The 17,130-nt window shown below is 44.0% G+C and overlaps 1 protein-coding gene across 4 annotated transcripts in view; it reads left to right on the top strand.

Annotated features, from left to right (window-relative positions):
- Positions 1-17,130, top strand: part of Atp8a2 (ATPase phospholipid transporting 8A2) — a 556,425-nt gene that overhangs the window by 409,514 nt on the left and 129,781 nt on the right. For all 4 annotated transcript variants that reach the window (XM_021182071.3, XM_085828704.1, XM_029469106.2 and 1 more), the window contains exons 29-30: positions 5,665-5,787; positions 8,637-8,715. In XM_021182071.3, the coding sequence (XP_021037730.1) occupies positions 5,665-5,787; positions 8,637-8,715 (202 nt within the window). The remainder of the gene's footprint in view (positions 1-5,664; positions 5,788-8,636; positions 8,716-17,130) is intronic.

Genomic DNA, 17,130 nt, shown 5'->3' with positions numbered 1-17,130 from the left:
CCAGCCAGCTAATGTAAATCACTGTTCCTTAGTTTGCCACACCCTGTTAAACAGAATGAAACAGACTAGATTTTGCATGTCTCTAAAGATGGGGCTTATTACATTAACCACCTGCCTGTGATCCCACTTTCTGGGGCTTCCATTTCTCAAGTCAGCTAAAGACCGAGCCTCTAGAAGTAAGATCCCCGTGTTGCTGAGACCTTATGGCTGTAGCGTTGTCATTACCAAGAGACACAGTCTCATAGAAATCTCTCTGGTCCTCTGGCTCTTACAGGCTCTCCGTCCCTCTTCATGACTCTCCCCTGAGCTTTAGATGCAGAGGTGGTTTGTAGGTGTAGTCATTGAGTCTAGGTGCCACAACTGTACGTTGTGGTTAGTTGTGGGTTTCTGTAATGGTCTCTATCTGTTGCAAACAGAGGTTTCCTTGATGAAGGGTAAAGAACACACTTACTATGAAATAAGGACACATATTCGGAGTGTGATGAATGATTATGCTGGTTTAGTAAATTGGCTGTTGTAGCTTCTCCTCCAAGATTCATAACCTCACTATCCCTGGGGAGTTGGCTAGGCTCGGTACCAGGCATGATGTCCCTCATGTTGAGTGGACCTGAAGTCCAATTACAGAGTTGTTGGTTACAGCCAAGATATATATGCTACTACTGCAGTTCATGAGGCCTCAACCCACACAAAGAACTACCAGCAATAAGGAACATTGAGACCAAGAGAAATGGTCTTACCCAGGGAACAGCATACCACTGGGATATCTGATACCAAATGGTCAGCACTGAAAACATAGGATACAAGTAACATTATACAGACTAAGCAGGCTATATTTAAGAATACACACACATACACACACACACACACACACACACACACACACACGTATATCAACAATTTAAAAAAAGAGAGACCATAAATCATAAATCTAAAAGAAGTGGTCACTGGGAGGCTTTGGAATGATGAAAGAGAAGAGGAAAATGATGTAATTCTAATTTCAAAAAAATTTTTTTAAGTAAAATAGCGGGGGGGGGGGAAACTTAAGTTTTAGCTATTTTCATGGTTGCATATTATTATGATAGCTCTATTTTATTAATAGTTATCACTGTAACCTTAGTTGTTCCTAATTTAAGACTTAAACTTTATGATAGGCATATGTAGGAAAACCATAGTGTGCATTGGGTGTGGCCTATTGTGTTCACTGACTTTAACCCATGAGCTCAAAGAGCACCCCAGAGCTATGGTTCAGTTTCTCTATCAGTTAAGTTTGTGAGAAGACAGAGGCCACCAGGGAGAAGAGCTGCGTGGCTCAGATAGATCTAGCTAAATGTTACGTCATTTTCAGTGAGGAGATCACTGTAATATTATCAAAATTGTTTCCAAAATGTAATCTCACTGTCAAGTCAGCATGAATTTAAAAAGAAAGCTATGACCAGGCTTCACTTGTAACTACAGACATCTAAATAAAATATCAGCTAATGGAGCCTCGCTCTGTGTTAAAAGAGTAAAGTAATTTGACCAAGCAGACCCGATATCATGAATACAAGTTTTGAATTAAAAAGAAATCATTCTAACTATGTGGATAAAGTGAATAAAAACACGGTTCCATCAGCGACTGCTACCCATGTGTCTGAGGCAGTTCAGCTGGCATTCCCAAAATAAGACCTGGAAAAGAAAAACAGAAACGCAAAGATGTCCATCAGTCAGATTTCAGTCTGCTCTCAAAACTTCAGCATACTGCCTTCCACGACCCACTCCCAGACTGCCTTGTGTTCCGTCAGAAGTTACTCAGTGGACTGGCTGTTGCGGCAGGAGGAGCAGCCATCATATCATCACTGCAGAGTTCAGAATCACCCCAGAGTTTTCAACAGCCAACAAGACACTTAAACAACTGTGACAAACATCAGGGGAGTCATGAGCAGTTCCAATGCTTATGCAAACACCCATGCAAATGAAGCAGCGACCATACAAGAAAGGTCATGTATGATTGGTTATCCAGAAAACCCAGAAGAAACCAACTGAAAAGTGCTAGAAATAGGAGAGAATTCCAGAAGAGTCAGATAAGACATGTTTTTCTGTTCTAGTAATCAGTATTTCTATTTTCAAGTCTACCAATGGACTCCTAAAAACTGCAAAACTATGAAAACTCCTTTCAGAAAGCAATTAAACACATCGGTAGCTGGGCAGAGTGGCACATGCCCAAGTCCCAGCTTCATATGAGGCCGAGGCAGGGAGAACCATCTGGGCTCAAGATCTGGGCACCAGCCAAGTCGCATAGTATGACTCTGCCTCTCATGTGTTTTTTAATTAAAAAGTATATGGTTGTAATTTTATAGTATCCGTATGGGAAAAAAAAAGTGCCAAAGTCTTAATGAAAGGTTAAAAAAATCACTTGGACTTCCTAGAACCTCCTGTAAGCCTGGCTACTTCAAAGCTGAGGCAGGAGGATCTTAACTGCATTCTACCTGCTCTGTGGAGTGAGTTCAAGGCTGGCCCAGGCAACTTTGTAAGACCTGTCTCAGAATTCAACAGTGAAATAAAACAGGGCTGGGGATTCCACTCAGTGGTAGAGAGTATGCCCACTGTGCAGTGTCTCCAGCACCACTGAAAAAGGACAAAGAAATAAAGACTTAAAACCAGGATTTTCATAGAAAGTGTACTGTTTTTTGTTTTTGTTTTTGTTTTTTTAAATCTGGGAAGACATTACAAAGTCATTACTTCATAAGTTAATATATACATTTACCAGATGCAAACAGGCTTGAGGGGCACGGGAGGAGCTGTGTTACACTGTAAGTGACGTAACGGGGTTCTTGAAAACAGATAAGTAAATCTCGTTTAGAAGAGGTTGTAGACTACACTCTCAGACTAGCCCCGAAATCACCATCAAGAGCAGTATGTTCCTTACAGACCCGGCATCCGAGACTGCAGAATTGGGTTCCGTTTCCAGAGTCTAGAACAACAATACATCGGAGTCTAATAAACCTTAATGGTGATTTTTTTTCTTAAAACTTCATGGCAAAGTGTGAATTAATTGTGTTTTCACATCTGGCTCATTATCTGGGGGGGAAAAAGTGAATTCTTAGCTTATACCTCATAGGAAAATAAATTCCAAAAGGGAAAAATAAAACCATGAGACTCTCCTAACATGCTCCTAAAAACTATGCATACGCTCAGGGTGGGAAAACTGTCAACAAGTCGACAGGCAAAGCCGGTTTTAACCACTTAAAACTTAAATGCTTTTAGGTTGCAAGGGAAGCCATTTTGGGAAGAAAAAAGGCCAATAGACAATGAACGCAACTTAAAGACCCAAAGAACTGGGGACTCAAAGAACATTCAGAGACAGATAACCATGTGTGGAAAGCAGAAAAGGGACCTAACTACACATTGCCGAGAGTAGCCGTCCAGATGGTCAACACGTGCAGACTCACTGGTACACAGGGAAATGTAAAAGAGTTAATATCTGACTTTTGCAAACGTTAGAATAATAAACGTGGAGCTTAACCATCACAGATAGGAAAGCTGGCAAAAGGTCACTCTTGTTCTTTGCAAAGGGAAATATAAAAGATTGGAACCCTTTTTAGAACACAAGCAGGCAACATCATATAAAATTAAAACTACATTTTTCCTTCTATGCCCAGCAGCTTAGACCCATGGCGGGGGGAGGGGAGGAAAGCAAAGCATATATTGTAGACTATTGTGGATGTTTGATATGTGTTTGTGGTAAAAAATAAAAGGCAGAATCAAAATAAATATGGATGGATGGATTAATGAATTAATAACTCAAAACTATGGCACATCCCTACTGTGAGTTATTGTGTGAACACTAGAGAACACTAAACAGACCACGTTAGCATTAATAAAGCCAAGGGGCTTGCAGGGCTTTCTGTGATGTGTTGCTTAGCAAGAAAACAGCGATGAAGATAAAGGTGTGTAACATCTCCATTTTGTAAAACAAAAACAAAACAAAAACAAACAAACAACAACAACAAAAACCATGATCCCAACCAGTCTACATAGGCAAGTGCAATATACTTGAAGGAAGAAAGTATAGTAGAGCTTGCTGGGTAGTCTGCTGGTAATGAGGGGTGACAAGAGCTTGAAGTACACTGAGGGGAGATTCGAATAAAAGGGAAAAGCAAAAGGCTAGCTGGGTCCAAGCTGGTATACGCCCAACACACGGCCCGACACAGAAGAACAGAGATGAAAACATGCACCCAGAATGCACACAGAGCTCCTGAGATAGTCCTTAGCCCGTCCTTCTGCTGTCCGTGAAACACACAGCATCTGTTGATGCAGAGAAGTGATAGCAGCAGCAGTTCTCCATCTCCTTGTAGCCTGTTGTAATCCCAAGGCTGCTTTCCATCAGCCCCAAGCCAAAGCAAGTGCTCGAGAGAGTTCCTGCCTCACTTGCCTGCCTGATCCCAGCAGCCCGGGGGGGGGGGGGGGGAAGTGCATTTCACTGGTCAGATTCTCAGTCTCCAAGTACCTGGTGTGGGCTTAGGCTTCGCTTAGAAAGGCTGGTTAGATTCCATGGCTGCAGAGCTGGCTGGGTTTGTGGATATGGATTCCATCCAATCAGAGGATAAATTCTGAGCCCGTCTCTTTGAACTTGCTAGAACCAAGTGAGAGAGTGACCCATGGGCCACAGGCGGCCCAGAGTGAAATGGCACATTCCTGCCAGACCCATCTTCAGCATCCAGCTTTATTTTGCAACACAGACACGTGGTCCCATCTGATCCCAGGGAGAGCAGGTGAAAGTTCCCACCTCAGAGTCACTCACTTTCTGCCTCCAGTGCCCAGAGTTGATTTCTGTGGACTCCTTTCATCTTTCTACTGTGTCCTCAGCCAACCACATTCTTTGTGAGCTGCAGGCTTCCCCCGAAACACGTTGTCAATGCCTGAGAGTTTTAGAAGGGTGCTTTTGTCAAAGAAGATGCCAGGAGTACCCTTCGTCCACACTCCGCATTATCTTGCAAATCCTATAGGTCCCATGCCCTGCACGTCCTATACGCTGATGCAGAGTCCCTTCTCTTAATGGTACCATGATGTTCTCGCCAAGCAATCTTGCCAAACCCCCACACTTCACATGTTGCATTTCTGTCCCACTACTGTCATGGGTCACCTCTGCAGTACACACGAGGTCCCCGAAGCTTCCAGGCCTTTCCTCCTCTCTGAAGAAGCGTCCAATTCTCAGTGTCCCACACAGTGTCTGCCCCCATCCCGTTCATGGTAAGTGACTGTTGGGTGAATACAGGGATAGACTGCCTGTGTCTCCTAAAACCTGAGGAGAGAGTCAAAGGTTGTACAACTCATGCAACCAGCATTGACAGAAAACCTGCTGCTTCCTAGAGCTAAACTGTGGTACAAGCGCCATCATGGTGAGTTCTGCACAGGAGGGTCGCCGTTCACCAATGCGTTCTTAGCTCATCGGGAATTTAATGTTTTTAGTGTTCTGTGCATTCATTTGCATGGATTAACTGTTTTGTTTTGTTTTAAGTGACTTGTTTACTTCTTTTGTTGTTTGGAGGATGTTTGGGGAGCTGTGAATCATGCAGCCTCGGGTTTGGACTTGACTGTAAAAGTTAAGTCATCACAACCAAGCTGGAACCTTGGCACAGTGAGAAGCGGAAGGGCTCTGATTGATGGCTCATTGTCTCCATACAGATCTTCACGGCATTGCCGCCCTTCACTCTGGGGATCTTCGAGAGGTCTTGCACTCAGGAGAGCATGCTCAGGTTCCCACAGCTTTACAGAATCACTCAGAACGCTGAAGGTTTCAACACTAAGGTAAGAAAATGCTGTGGAGAAACAGCCATCACCTATGGAAGGCACAGCTGTCCTTCTCTTTCCGCTCTGATCACCTGTCTGTGAGCTAAGTGGTGTTTGACAGAGCGCATTGACATAATCCCTTCAAATCCGGCCCTGTGATGCAGAAACACTTCCCTCAGGTCCAGCCAGCATCTCCTTCCTTCTGCTTGAGGCTCTGAATTCTGTGGGCAGCATCATCTCCTATTCCTTTCTGTTACTATCAGCCATATCCTTTCAGGCAGCTCTTGTTAAGGCTGGCTACAAGCCTGATTTACTGGTTTTAATTTTGTGTGTGAGGTATACGCATATCTGTAGAGGGAGTGTATACACATGCAGACACATGCAGAGGCCAGAGGAGAATATTGGGTGCCTCCATCTGTCGTTCTCCACGTTTTTTTGAGACAGGATCTTTCATGGAGCCTGAAGCTCACTATTTAGACTTTCTGACCAGAGAGCTCTCATCTGCCTGTCTCCACTCACCACCCAGTTGCCAGGTTTATAGGCATGCACAGCCAGTTCTGACTTTTACACGAGCTGAGCATTCAAACTAAGGTCCTTTCATTTTCTTAGAACTCAAAATATTTCATATTTCAGAGGCTTTTTCAGGGCAAGGGTAGAATTTGGAACACTTACATATATAATATGTTTTGGAGATGGGGTCATGTCTAAATACTCAACAAGTGCTCAACAAGTTCTGGATATTGGAGTAGTCAGGAGTTGGTGCTTTCAGATTCAAGATATTCAACCTGCATATATTATCCTGGGGAGACCCAGACAGAGGCTGGACCATCTATAAAACAGGTTGAACAGTCAGAGTACCAAAGTGGGCCCGTCATACAGGCCTCTGTCACACGCATGCTAACAGTGTCAATGCAGTTGGGTGCTGCTGCCTGAAGGGAAGCCATGGATCCCCCTGGAAGAGGAGAGAAGATGTGAGCTTGACAGCATGACCGTGATGCTGTGTAGAAGGGGATTGCGAAGATGCAGTGATCCAGCTCAGCAGGCTGTTCCCGAGCAGATGTGGCTGATGGTTAACTATCATGGCCGCCTTATCTTTGGGCTTAACAGGCAGATCCAGGAAGGGATAAAGTAAGGTGCATCCTGTTGGCTCTGCTCTCTTCCGTACATGGTGGCTGACTTGACCAACCGCTGTTTACTGAGTCTCTTAGCGTGCAGTTAGTGCCTTCTTCTCCACACTTGCTTACACAGGTCAAGTCTGTGCTCTACAGTTGAATCTGTCAGTCGGGGTGGCAGGTAAGCAGAAAATGAACCCATGCTAAAAGCAGAACTGGTTGGGTCTCGATTTCAGACAGAGACTGGGTTATCGGTTTCTATATTTTAATGGCGGGGTCAGAAAAGGGACTGGGCACAAGTAAGCACCTAAGAGCTGAGGTTATGGAACAGTGTTACCGTATTTCCCAGAACACATGAGGCCTGGATCGGGCCCAAGTCATCATAGTTAACTGACAGTAAGTAAAACGGGACAAATCTAGCTGCCTTATCATTAGGATGTTGTTTGCTGTTTTCTGCTCTTAACCATGGTTTAATCACTTTTGGGACATTCCCCAGAACTACCTGCTGGAGAAGTTTCACCTGGAATTAAAAGCGCCATCATCTTAATAGTTAAATAGAGTACTGAACGGGGCTAGGCTGGGGTATAGTAACACAGTGCATGCATAGTCTGGGTTCAAAGGATAACTTTTAAAAACATCAAAATGCTTATGATACTGTCATTTAGAGTGGGAAGAACTCTGTGCCCTTTTGTTTAACATTGCAAACATTAAAAGTGAAGATTTCACTTTATTTATTTATTTATTTATTTAGTGTGTGGAAAGGAGGTGTGCTGTGTTACTGTGGATGGGTAGAGGTCAGAGGACAGCCGTTAGAAGTCAGTTCTTTCTGCCTGTATGTGAGTCCTGAGGATTGAACTCAGTTCCTCAAACTTGGTGACAGGCCACCTTCAGTCACTGAGCCATTTTGCCAGCCATCTAAGAGAATTATTTTAGTGGGTTGCACTGACCTCAAAGGTGATAAGGGGGAAATGAATAAGAGGTATTTTAAGACAATAAGGAGAAAAAAATGAAATTTTATACATAGAATGGGTTTTTAGGTTTTCAAAATGAACAAAATTTTAGTTTCTTGCTATCCAATTTTAACCTAAGCCCCCTTTTCCTGAGTGATTATCAGGTGTCTTTTTATGATAGGGGACACTCACACGTAGAAGTTCAGTTTTCACATGTGGAACAGTTCTGTGTTGTACCCATGCAGGTGTATGGAGATTTGTAGTGAAGTAATATTATCTGGAGAGCATCCTGCCATCTAATTGTAAGAGGGGACAGCTTTTAGCGCTCTCCTCTCCTCTCCTCTCCTCTCCTCTCCTCTCCTCTCCTCTCCTCTCCTCTCCTCTCCTCTCCTCTCCTCTCCTCTCCTCTCCTCTCCTCTCCCCTCCCCTCCCCTCCCCTCCCCTCCCCTCCCCTCCCCTCCCCTCCCCTCCCCTCCCCTCCCCTCCCCTCCCCTCCCCTCCCCTCCCCTCCCCTCCCCTCCCCTCCCCTCCCCTCCCCTCCCCTCCCCTCCCTCCCTCCCTCCCTCCCTCTCTCTCTCTCTCTCTCTCTCTCTCTCTCTCTCTCTCTCTTCCTCCCTCCCTCCTCCCTCCTTCTCTCACTTGCTCCCCCTCTCTCTGTGTTTGTTTGTTTTAAATTGAGACTAACAATGCCCCTTGCAGAAGCCCCCAGTCCACACTAGGAGCCTTCACAATGGCTTGCCTATTGTAAGTTACACACAGAGACCCTGAGCCCCCACACTCTGACTCCTGGTTTATCTTCCTGCAGGTTTTCTGGGGTCACTGCATCAATGCCTTGGTTCATTCCCTCATCCTCTTCTGGGTTCCAATGAAAGCGCTGGAGCATGGTAGGTAATGCCTTCATGATTTCAACCACCAGCAAGTAGGCTATCCTCCTGTGAGGTCAATGTATGCACAGTTCTCCCCAGTTGCCAGCACACATGAGATTAAAGACTGGGAACACAGAACCTGCCCTGCAGCAAAAGCTTGTTTCCAGTCTATAGCATGCAAGTCCTGTCAGTTCTGCCTTTTCTTTGAAATTACTATCTAAATACTAGGACCTCCATGCTCAGTTTGTGATAACTGAGTCTTTGACCTTGAGGGAACATTTATGCCTCTTGCCCATGAGTTTAAAATCCTTTGTTACTTAATTAAGCCTTTGCTTCAAGTCTCTAGTATCAGTGTGCACAGTCACTTGGGTATTGTAAATCTAATGCCATCCCATGTTTGCTGAGGGCATTTTCCTTGACACACACCTTTAAAGTCACAGCTGATTCTCCAGGTTAGCCTGAGTCCCTCTGCACAAGGACAGCCTGTGTTAGTTCACACTTCTTAATGAAAACATACTGTCTTAGTTAGGGTTTTACTGCTGTGAACAGACACCATGACCAAGGCAACTCTTATAAGGACAACATTTCATTGGGGCTGGCTTACAGGTTCAGAGGTTCAGTCCATTATCATCAAGGTGGGAACATGGCAGCATCCAGGCAGGCATGGTGCAGGAGGAGCTGAGAGTTATATATCTTCATCTATAGGCAGACAGGAGAAGACTGGCTTCCAGGCAGCTAGGACAAGGGTGTTAAAGACCACACCCACAGTGATACACCTACTCCAAGAGGTCACACATTCCCTGGACAAAGAATATATAAACCATCATATTACACTCTGTCTCTCCCATAGGATTATTCAAACACATGAATCTATGGGGTCCATACCTAAACATAGCATAATGAAAAATACAGCTAGTCCAATTTCCAAAGTCCTTATAGTCTATAGCAGTCTCAACAGTGTTAAAAGTCTAAAGTTCAAAGTCTCTTCTGAGATTCATCCTATCACTTAACTGTAATCCCCAAAGCAAGACAGGAAACCAGCTGGACAAACTCCAAACTCTGCATCTCTATAACTGATGTCAAAGTGGTCTTCAGATCTCCACTCCTTTTTACATCTCTGTTGATTGCAACAAGCTTCTTTCTCCTGGGCTGTTTCCACTCCTTGTTAGCAGCTTTCCTCAGCAGGTATCCCATGGCTCTGGCATCTTTGACATCTTGGGGGTCTCCAAGTCAATTTCAGCTTCACCATTCTCATTCTAATGTGTAGGATCCATACATGATCTTTTGGGCTCTTCCAAAGGGCTTGTGTCACTTCTGCAGCTCTGCCCTCTGTAGCACTCTAGGTTTTGATTGACTCTTTTTCTGGAGGAGTGACCCATACTTTCATTCCTGATGGGTCTGTGCACTTTGTCATCCTGCTTGGATTAGGCTGTTGTAGTTTCCCATTGACTTTATTCACAGGACGTGGTGGTACTAAGATACATCCTAAAGGACCTCCTGCACTCCAGACATAATCCTGCTTACCTCCATTGTGAAGAGGCAATCCAATTTCCCCCATGATAATCTGGGTGTATCTCCCCTCCTTACACTGTTATTTCTTAGCCTGTTGGTTTAAGGGCATTAGAAGCCCAGAATGACCAGGGAGAAGTCTGAGTTTCCAGTTCAATGGAATGTTTGCTGTGGCTCCTGGCAGAAGCACTCCACCCTCTGTAACCAAAACTTCTAGGCCATCAGAACTTAGGGTTATGGGGACAAGGAAGCAAAACCTTTCCCACTGGGTCACTAGAAGTGGTAGTAGATGGAACTTTTGTATCCCTTTTCTATCCCTTGATTCCTGGACCCACTGATCCTGGCTATGGGAGAAACTATACCCTGTATTTTGTATTTTTCCTTTCTCAGCTTGCTCCTTTTCATTAAAATGCTCTTCATAAGAGTGAACTTTAGTAACTACACAACAAAATTTATACCAGGCTGGCTGTTTTGAGACTTCCTTTTTCAAAGCAATGAATCTAAATCTCTTTACCTTAGCCTTAGGCAGACTCTTCAGACAATGGCAAAAAGCAGCCACATTCTTCACAAAAATGTCACAAAAACAGTCTCTCCCCTACATACTGAAATTCTCCATTGAAACCTCTTGGGCCAGGTCTGCACAGTTCATATCACTCTCAGCAACAAAGCCTTCCATATTCCTACTTGGATAGCCCTGTAAGCCCCATTTAAAGCATTCCACTGCTTTCCAAATCCTCTTCCAAATAAAAGCAAGGCTGGGCCTATCACAACAAGACCCTAGTCCCTAGTACCAACTTCTGTATTAGTTAGGGTTTTACTGCTGTTGAACAGATGCCATGACCAAGGCAACTCTTATAAGGACAACATTTAATTGGGGCTGGCTTACAGGTTCAAAGGTTCAGTCCATTATCATCAAAATGGGAGAATGGCAGTGTCCAGAAAGGCCTGGTGCTGGAGTTGCTGAGAATTCTACATCTTGTTCTGAAGGCAAACAGGGGAAGACTGGCTTCCAGGCAGATAGGACAAGGGTATTTAAGCCCACACTCACAGTGACACACCTACTCCACAAGGCCACACCTCCTTATAGTGTCACTCCCTGAGCCAAGCATATACAAACCATCACACATACCCTTAAAATGCCATTTCTCTCCAACAGTCATAATCTCCTTAAGTAACATTAATTGCTAATGTTGGGTAGGCAAGGCCCTGGATTTTGCAATGGACCTAAGACTATAAGGCTGGCAAACTCCCTTGTTCCTGTCTGTACTTCATATTCCACACAGGAACTCTGCACACTGGGTCTTTTCCATGTTGTCAGAAGATGTCTGGACAGTTGTTTATGTTCTGTGTGCTTTTCTTTCATACACATCAAAGATCCTTTTCTTTTTGAGGTATTTAAATATGTAGGTTAGAAAATTAAATTGTCTGCTTCTAGATTCAACTCCCTCCACACCAAGGGAGAGGGGGAGAGAGAGAGAGAGAACAGTTGTTTGTTTTGTTTTTTGAGTTTTGGGGGTTTTTGGGTTTTTTTGGTTTTTGTTTTGTTTTGTTTTGTTTTGACTCTCAGTAGATTCAGCTTTTTGATGGTTCTTTAAGTAAGAGTTAAAGAGAGGCCAGGCAGTGGTGACACACCCCTTTAATCCCAGCAATTGGGAAGCAGAGACAGGCGGATTTCTGAGTTCAAGGCCAGCCTGGTCTACAGAGTGAGTTCTAGGAGAGTCAGGGCTACACAGAGAAACCCTGTCTCGAAAAAAAAAAGAAAAAAAGAGTTAAAGAGAAGAGCATGGGCTATGATTTTGTTTCTGGAGCGATGGCATGTGAGTGGCAAGAGCAGCCATCCTCATTGCAGGGTAGACTAGTGATGGGGAAAAGCACTTGGTAGCTTGTGTTTGCAAGTCAGACTTGTGCTCATGCAGAGGCAGCCATAGAAGAGTTGGCTTGCCCAGTTCCAGATTGTCAGTCAGATACTACAGGGTGGCTCTCTCGTGCTTGAGCTTTGGAGGACAGGTGGTGGTGGCATTGCTACAGCTTGCCTAGATTCCAGCATTTAAACCATTCACTCCCCAAGTTTAGCCCATGCATAAAAGTTGGCATGTATACACTTTTAGCAGATGTCACCAAGTGAATTTACAGTTAGGTTTTTGGGGTTTTTTGTTTTGTTTTTGTTTTAGTTTGTTTTTGTTTGGTTTTTGGTTTTTCAAGACAGGGTTTCTCTGTATAGTCCTGGCTGTCCTGAAACTTACTCGATAGACCAGGCTGGCCTCAAACTCAGAAATCCACCCATCTCTGCCTCCCAAGTGCTGGGATTAAAGGGCCACAACCGCCCGGCAACAGTTAGTTTTTATCTCTTCCTCTCAGTCCCACTCTTTGCCTAGCAGACAAATAACAGGACATGGAGGTTACCATTTGTTATCACGCCATCCTCATCATCAGTGTCATTTGGTGAATTTTTAGCACAAAAGTTTTCTGTTAGCGGTGATGTGAACAGCCTATATAAGTCAAGTGTTGGAGGGAAATAAATGACAGATATTAGGTATGTTGGCATAGAAACATTATTGTTCCTCTTGATCTGATTTCTCTAACAACTTGAATGACTGTTCTTGAACTCATTTGTAAAGTTTCCTACTTAGTTGGATGCAGGAAGAGGACCATATACATTCATGGTTTCATGACTCAGGAACTATGCTAGCTTTCACAGGTGGAAGAAAAAGTAGGGGCCCGCAAGATGCCCCAGCAGAAAAAGGTGACAGCTCCAAGCCTGATGACCTGAGTTCAGTTCCAGGAGCCCACATGGCAGGAGGAGAAAACTTACTCCCACCATTTTCCCTTTGACCTCTACATGCTGTGGTACACATTCCACATATGCACAAAATATCTACTAGATGTAATTTTACAAAAGAAAGGTAAATGTACAATGTAGACTGAAGGTCTTACCATTTGAAGTCATACTCTAGCTAGGGGAGTTAAGATTCAAACATGGAAAATTCTAGTACATGGTAGAACATAACAATTGTGAGTAAATAGAACGTAATTGAACACCAAGCTCAAGAATCCATGGCATGTGGATTATTACTACCTTTAAATGGGGGCATACTTAGGCTTGAACAGACAGACAGACAGACTCTCTCTCTCTCTCTCTCTCTCTCTCTCTCTCTCTCTCTCTCTCTCTCTCTCACACACACACACACACACACACACACACACACACAGTACACTAGCAATTCATGTTCTTGCCAAATTCTGTTTCTCTATAATACAGTCTTAACTTGGCCATAAGCAAAATCTTATCGCATATCTGTCCTACCCCAAGCCCTTCAATAGAAATGTGTCTCTTTGCACGTCTGTCTGTATACTTGATTTTATTTGGTAGTATGTCTGTGGTAAAAATCCAGAAAGTAATAAAATGTTTTAAATACAAGTGAATGTTTTTCCTCCCTTTCCTTCTTTCCTTCCTCCCTCTCCTTCCTTCCTTCCTTCCCTCCTTCCTTCCCTCCATCCCCCTTCCCTCCCTCCTTTCCTTCTTTCCTTCCTTTCTTCCTTCCTTCCTTCCTTCCTTCACCTGTAACTCCAGCTTTAGGGCATCTGATATACTGACTTCCCTGGGCACCTGCACTCCCATATACAAAGCCATACAGATATCCACATATATACATGATTAAATAATAGTTGTAGTAGTAGTAAAAATGGTAATAATAACAAATCTTAAAAAAAATAACTAAGAAAGATGCAACCACTGTGTCCCCAAGAGCACAGGAGCATAGCAGCAATGGAAATGAGCCAGGGTGCTTTCCAAAGCTAAACACCCCTTCTAGCACAGGGACCTTTGGACCCTCCTTCTTTGACTATTTCCAGAAGTCATTTCATTTCTCAGCCTCAGTCCTACTCATAGTCCTGAAGAATCTTTTCTTGACGAGGACTAAAGTCTCTAGGGTGGCTTTGCATGTTCATATGCTAGCTACCACTTATCAGCCCTGTTCATTTTTGCCAAGGCAACCCGATCTGGGAAGGAAATAGTCTTGAGAAGGTGTGGGCAGGTCACTCATTTTCTATAGTGTTTCCAAGGATTTTCCCCCTTGCTTATTTTTGCATGGTTTTGGATAGAATTTCAAAGCAGCCAGTCTTGTTGGTGAAGTTTCTGATGATTCATTCCAAGTTTCAAAATAAAGTTTTCCTCTCAAACAAATCAGTTAGTCAGATTTCTCTCAACTGTCCCGCCATCAATCTCCCAACTTGATTTACCTAAAGTCCCCGCCCTTTGATCTGAAAATTACTGTAGGATAAGATCATGGCCGGCACCAGGGCCTTGTTGGCTGCTCCCAGACTTCCCCTGGCATTTCTAGCAAGCAGTTGAACAGCCCTCCTTGAAATGGAATGTGGTTATTGGCAAAAGAACATAAAATTAATTTTACTTGAATTTTTTTTCAGATTTTCCTTGATGACATTTATGAGGGAAGAAATGGGGAAAAGGAAATATATTTCCCAGAAGAGAAAGTCTCTTTTAAAATATTTGTGCTGGTTAGGTTTGTTGTTGTAGTTGTTGTTGTTGAGTCTATTGCAGATACTCGAAATAGCACATGCTCTTTTGGAGACTGTTTATAAAAAAAAAAAAATGAGGAAGGAGAGGAACAGTCAGCTAAGATCATCTCAGAATATAGGTGACAGCCATGTGCTTTCATCTGTGTGAGGCCCACACATAAGTCCCTCCACCTATTCGTCCTGAGCACAAGTCTTTCCTAGGTAATAGAGGATATCATCCAAGCTGACCTCATCTGCTATTTGATGGTATAGCTACCTGTGGGTTTCTTTAACAGAAGAACAGCTTTCCAGAACTATCCTGTGCTTAGAGAGGACTGCCAACATAAACTAAGGAAGTGGGTTTAGGCCAGATACTTTGCTCTCCCACATGGGGGTCTCCAAGTGTGAGAACCTTCCTCCAGGGCAGTGATTCGTATGTCTGTATGCTGTATTGCACTGGGTGCCAACAGGAGTCAGGAACCATACCACAGCCTCCGCTGAGTACACAGCACTGCCCTCACCTTCCACACTAGCAGGGGAAGATCACAAGGGTTGTTTGTTCCTGAAGGGATCTCTCACTTCTGTTCATAACTGATTGGCAGGATTTCATTGGGGCTCCATCCAGGTACCAGAGGCCGAGGAATGTCCATCACCTGTCCACCCAGAGATAAGATATACTGATATTTGGTGTCACCATCAAGTTTGCTGTCTCTCATTTTTACTTCCCTTTTAAGTCTATTTTTAGTAAACACACGGGGGAAAAAGATATTGAAATTTGAGCTCTGTGTCCTTAACTTCATCCAGCTGAAATGGCAGAAACAAGAAGAAAACCCAAAGGCTTATGTAACCAGGAACTGAATCCAGCACCGCCGTGAATGTAATTATAATCGCTAACACTTGTATAAACCCTTCTTTTTAGAGAGTACTTCCAACATTTCGTACCACTCCTTACAAAGAAAAGGAAGAAAATAAATGTTCTCTTTAGGACTATGTAGTTGGAAGCAGACATAATGGTGCTGGCAACAACGATCATGGAGCCATGTCCATAGGTTCGGTTCTGAAAGTTTATTTGTAAATCCAGTTATCTGGATCCTGGACAGTATCTCTGCTCTGGATATAATCCTGGGAGTATCGAGCTGTCTGTAGCCCCTCTGAGCCTCTGGAATCCGAAGAGGCTAAGAGGCTTACACAGGGGCTGGTGGCCAGGCTGAGCGTCTGGAGTCTGCTCTGCTCTGCTCTGCTCTGGAATTGTTCTGTTGGAAGTTTCCAAGCAGAGGGAAGAGAAGGCAGCAGGGACTTGGCATCGGTTTCAACCAAATTTTCTTGGCAAATGTTCTTATGGCAAGAGAAGAGGCCAGTGTTCCTGATTCACCCCTAATGCCTTCTGCAGGACAAGATGCCTGGTGGCTGTCACTCCAGCTGTCCCTGGGTTCTTGCTCCATCAGAAATACACATATACATCTCACATCTGGTTTCCCGATTACAACATCATATCTTCTTTAGCCATACAGCACCATGCTGCGACATGTTGCCATTTGTCAGAGCCACTCCTGAATATCCGCTGTGGTTTGGCTGGGTAATGATGTGGTGTTTTAAATGAACATTTAATTGCAACTGCATCTTTGTGAAATACCATCAGCCTTACCCTTTGGAGTATTCAAAAGACGTTCCCTGAAAGCGTTCTGTCTGTTCAGAAAATGAGACATACTTTTCTTATAAATTGTGGCTTTTCCCACAACTATTTTCAAAGAAATTTTGCATACAACATTTTGGGGACCATTACTGCTAAATATGGAGGCTGTGTGACTTTGTCCCAGTTGTCCACAAAAGTCTGCTGTGGTGACTGTGCCTCCAGGACTCATCTGTCTAAGCCTACATTATGTTGGTTCCCTGGATCCAATGTAGAGATGCAAATGATGTGTGTCTGGAACAGTGGGTTCCCAAGATGCTTGGGTTCGGCATCTCTGGACACCTCAGACTATCCATGTCTCAGCGAGTGGCCTGCTCTCCAGGACAGCTCCCCTCCCTTGTGCATGGCCTGAGCACCATCATGGCAGTGGGTCTGTCATGTACAGCTACAGATCATTCTAAATGTGACTCAACAGTATCAACCCAAACACATAGGAATTTGACTTATTAAGTTCATCCCATGGAAATCATCCAGTCGGCTTTAGGAAAAGACAATGAAGTGCTCTCTTTTTCTTAGATTCATCCTCCCTTCTCTTCAGGTCAGTCTTTTTCCTCTGGTCAGTACTCCTCTATCTCTCAGGGCAGTCTTTCCTCCTCTATGGTCTATGGTCAGTCCCTTCCTTTCTCTCTGGTCAGTCCTCCCTCCTTTCTCAGTCAATCCTCCTCCGCTCTCTCTGGTGAGTCCTCCCCTAACCCTCTGGTTAGGCTTCCAACCTCTCT

This window comes from Mus caroli, unplaced genomic scaffold, assembly GCF_978045245.1.
Source record: "Mus caroli unplaced genomic scaffold, Mus_caroli_1 scaffold_12, whole genome shotgun sequence".
NCBI lineage: Eukaryota > Metazoa > Chordata > Mammalia > Rodentia > Muridae > Mus > Mus caroli.
This window is presented reverse-complemented; position numbering and strand designations above follow the sequence as displayed.